Source organism: Gracilinanus agilis, chromosome 4 (genome assembly GCF_016433145.1).
Source record: "Gracilinanus agilis isolate LMUSP501 chromosome 4, AgileGrace, whole genome shotgun sequence".
Taxonomy (NCBI): Eukaryota; Metazoa; Chordata; class Mammalia; order Didelphimorphia; family Didelphidae; genus Gracilinanus; species Gracilinanus agilis.
The window spans coordinates 202,651,446-202,654,723 of record NC_058133.1 but is presented as its reverse complement, the minus strand read 5'-3'; the positions used below and the strand labels follow the sequence as shown (position 1 = coordinate 202,654,723).

The 3,278-nt window shown below is 54.1% G+C and overlaps 1 protein-coding gene across 1 annotated transcript; it reads right to left on the bottom strand.

Annotated features, from left to right (window-relative positions):
• Nucleotides 1-901: 901 nt before the first annotated feature.
• On the bottom strand, nucleotides 902-2,938 carry SPPL2C (signal peptide peptidase like 2C). The gene has a single exon (XM_044675128.1). It carries the CDS (start codon nucleotides 2,936-2,938, stop codon nucleotides 902-904), a length of 2,037 nt encoding a protein of 678 aa, XP_044531063.1.
• Nucleotides 2,939-3,278: the final 340 nt, after the last annotated feature.

Sequence of the window (3,278 nt, the reverse complement as noted above, 5' to 3'; positions counted from 1 at the left end):
TCCAGATCCAGCATTCTCTCCACGGAACTACCTACCTGCCTTTGGGACGTAAACATTAGAACTGAATTCATTACTTTGATAAAGGTGCTAGATTTGAGGTCAGGAAAACCATACTTCAAATACAAACCCTGCCAATACTACCTGGAGAATGATTATGGGTAAGTCACTAACCATCTGTGGACTGTTTCTCCCTTTATAAAATGAAGAATTTGGATTAGATTATCTTTGAAGGCTCTTCAGCCTCCACCCAATTTTAGGATCTCATGACCTCCAATAAGAGATTGAAGGTGAAAAAGAGGTTTTAAAAAAGAGGTCACTATTAGGGTCAGCTACCCACTGGACTTCAAGTCAAGAAGATCTGAGCTCAAATCCTGCTTCTAACACTCTTTAGCTATGTGACCTTAGACAAGCAAATCACTTAGTTCAGTTTTCTCACTTGTAAATGTTGATCTTCAGTCATTTTTCAGTTATGGCCAACTCTTTTGTGACCCCATTTGGGGTTTTCTTGGCAAAGTGGTTTGTCATTTCCTTCATTTTACAGATGAAAGAAACTGAGTCAAGCAGGGTTAAGTGACTTGCCCAGGGCCCCACAGAATTACAAAGGGCTGTTTAATGGATCTGTGAAATCTGGGGGACAGTGCTGGCTTTTCAAGGTCAGGGTTCTTAGAAGGCCACTCTGTGTCAGAACCTTCATGTGGCAGTGGGGGGGGGGGCTCTGCAGTTATTTCTAGGTCCTTACAAGAAACCAAAAGCAACAGACTTTCTTGCCAGGTGGGTAATGAACCTTTTTAATGCCCCGATTTCCTGTTGCCATGCATGGCTATTCTCTGTGATATTCTACCATTCCTCTCTAAAGGCAAGGATGAAAGGGAGCCTCTGAGGTGGCAGGGGTGGTCAGTTTCTAGTTTAGTGAGGCTTGGGCTGATAGGCTTTTCTTGACCTTTAAGCCCTTTCTTTTGTGGAGCCCTGTCCAGACAACAGTGCCTTCAGGGGCATCATTCAGTTCCCCCGCCTGTGTGCCCAGGGTTCCTGGATTTTCATTAGTCCCAAGTGGAGGGGTAGGCAGCTCTTCTGGATCTAGGTTGGCATCACTCCAGCCCTCAGAGCTATCAGTGAGGCAGCATGGGCTGGTGCCTCCATCCTCAGCTGGCAGGAGAGTCTCCTCTGAGTCCCCTCTAATGCTGATTTCCAGGAGGCTGGCCTCCTCCCCATTTAGCTCCTTGGGCTTTACAATAGGCTGGATATCAGTATGTTCTTCTGACTTCTGCTCTGGCGATGGAGATGGCTCTTCAGCCATCACCCTAACGTCAGGGGAAGGAGGTGACTGGATGGTGGGGCGGGTGGGTGGCTTAATGAAACCCTGACCAGTCCAAAAGAGGGAGAGCTCTTGGCGACAGACAGCAACTCCCAGGCTGGTGATGAGTGTACAGGATACTAAATAGAGCAGTGCTGGCTGGCCCATCTGCATGAGAATCATGGCGAGAAAAGTGACTAACAGGCCAACGGCATAGGCTAAGGTGCAGGTCATGTAGTAGACTCGAGAAGAGCGTACCTGGATGTCAAAGCGGTGGCAGTAGGCCACCAGGAAGCCAGGCACCACGATGTCCCCAAAGCCAAGGATGGAGAATGGTCTGTCACAGAGCGTCAGTGGGGAGAAGCTGAGGCGAGGCACCTTCAGCACCATGGGCAGCTTCTCATGGCTGGTGGAATCCGAAGGGCCAGAGGCTACTTCTACCATGATGCTCTCGCCAGTCCTGGTGAGAAAAGGGGTGATGAAGACAAAGAAAACATCGAAGGCCAGCAGGGCCAGCAGGAAGGAGGCACAGCTCCGCAACGTGGGCAGCCTCACTCGCCTGAGCACAAACAGGCAATAGGCTACACCCAGAGTGTCTTGTAGGAACCAGGCCCAGCGCTCCTCGTTGCGGAAGATCATCCAGATGGCTGTGATGGAGGTGCACAGGCCGGCCAGCAGGATCAAGGACAGCTGCAGGTAAGTCTGCAGGCCTGGCAGGATGAGCTGGTAGCGTCCCAGGGGCAGGCGGCGAGCCAGCGGAGACAGGCAGCTGTAGAGGCCAGTACCGGCGCCCAACCCAAAGACGCCAATCATAATGTAGACAAAACAATCGTAGAAGAAATAGAGCAATAGCATGATGGAACAGGACATGAGGACCACCGCTCCCGTCATAGCTGGCGTGAAGTCCACTGGCTCCTCCTCCTCGTCTTCCTCTTCCGCCATCCCTTCCGCCTCCTCGCTGATATTGGCAGCTCCGCCTCGACGCTCTCGGCGCCGCTGGAGCCTCTCCGCCTCGCTCATCCCGGCCCAGTAGCCCCCCACAGCCACGGTGCCCACGGCCAGGATGAAGATGATCACCATGTTGTAGTCAAGGACCGGCTCTGGGGGCACGTACATGGCCACCCGGGGAATGGCCCTTCCTCGGGCCTGGTTCAAGATATCCAACATATCGTCGTAGCGGAGTACCGCTACGGGGATGCTCAGGTCAGGGAGCAGCCCTTGGCTCTGGTAGGTCACTGGGAGTGGGGTGGTGTCCGAACACTGGAGGTCGCCAGCACGGCTGACGATAAGAAGGCCGTAGGCACCCTGGCCTTGGGCCAGGCGGCCCTTGGCATAAAAGCTGCAGTTGCCCCGGAGCACCATGGCAGTGGTTTTGCTCAGTGGTTTCTGGGGGCTGGTGCCTTGTGGGGATGACTGGTAGGTGTTCTCACTGGGGCACCAGGGTGCTTTGGTGCCATCATGCAGGGGCAGCAGAGGGGCATGGTGGAGATCCCGGGGCAAGGTGACGTACTCAGAACTGAAGAGGGCGCAGTAGTCTTTGCTGCCCTTCCCTGATACCACGTGGACCACGCCGTACTCTCCGTGGGCTGGAGTAGCCACGAGGAGTAGGAGGACGAAAGGGAGGAGGAGGTCTATTGTTGCCATCCTCCTCAGCCACCTGCTTCAGCGTCCTGCAGGCTTGAGTTGCCTTGTGAATGGGCTTTTACCCCACAACACATTTTGCTGCCCCTCCGCTGCCCCTCCCTGTCACAGAGCTAGGCCCCTGGAAACCAGGGCCCCGCCCGCTTCATCATAAAACCCTGGGCCAGAGAGTCGGGAAGGGAGGAGTCAGGCGGGAGGCCTCTTTCCATTCCCAAGTGCCTGGTACCCCCCACTCCACAGTTTGCCCCGAATCCAGGCCCTCCTTCCCTCTAGCTGGGGAGCTGGTTTAGTCTCCCGTTCTTTGCCTAATACTTTAGGACTGATATGGGACAGGTTGCTGGGT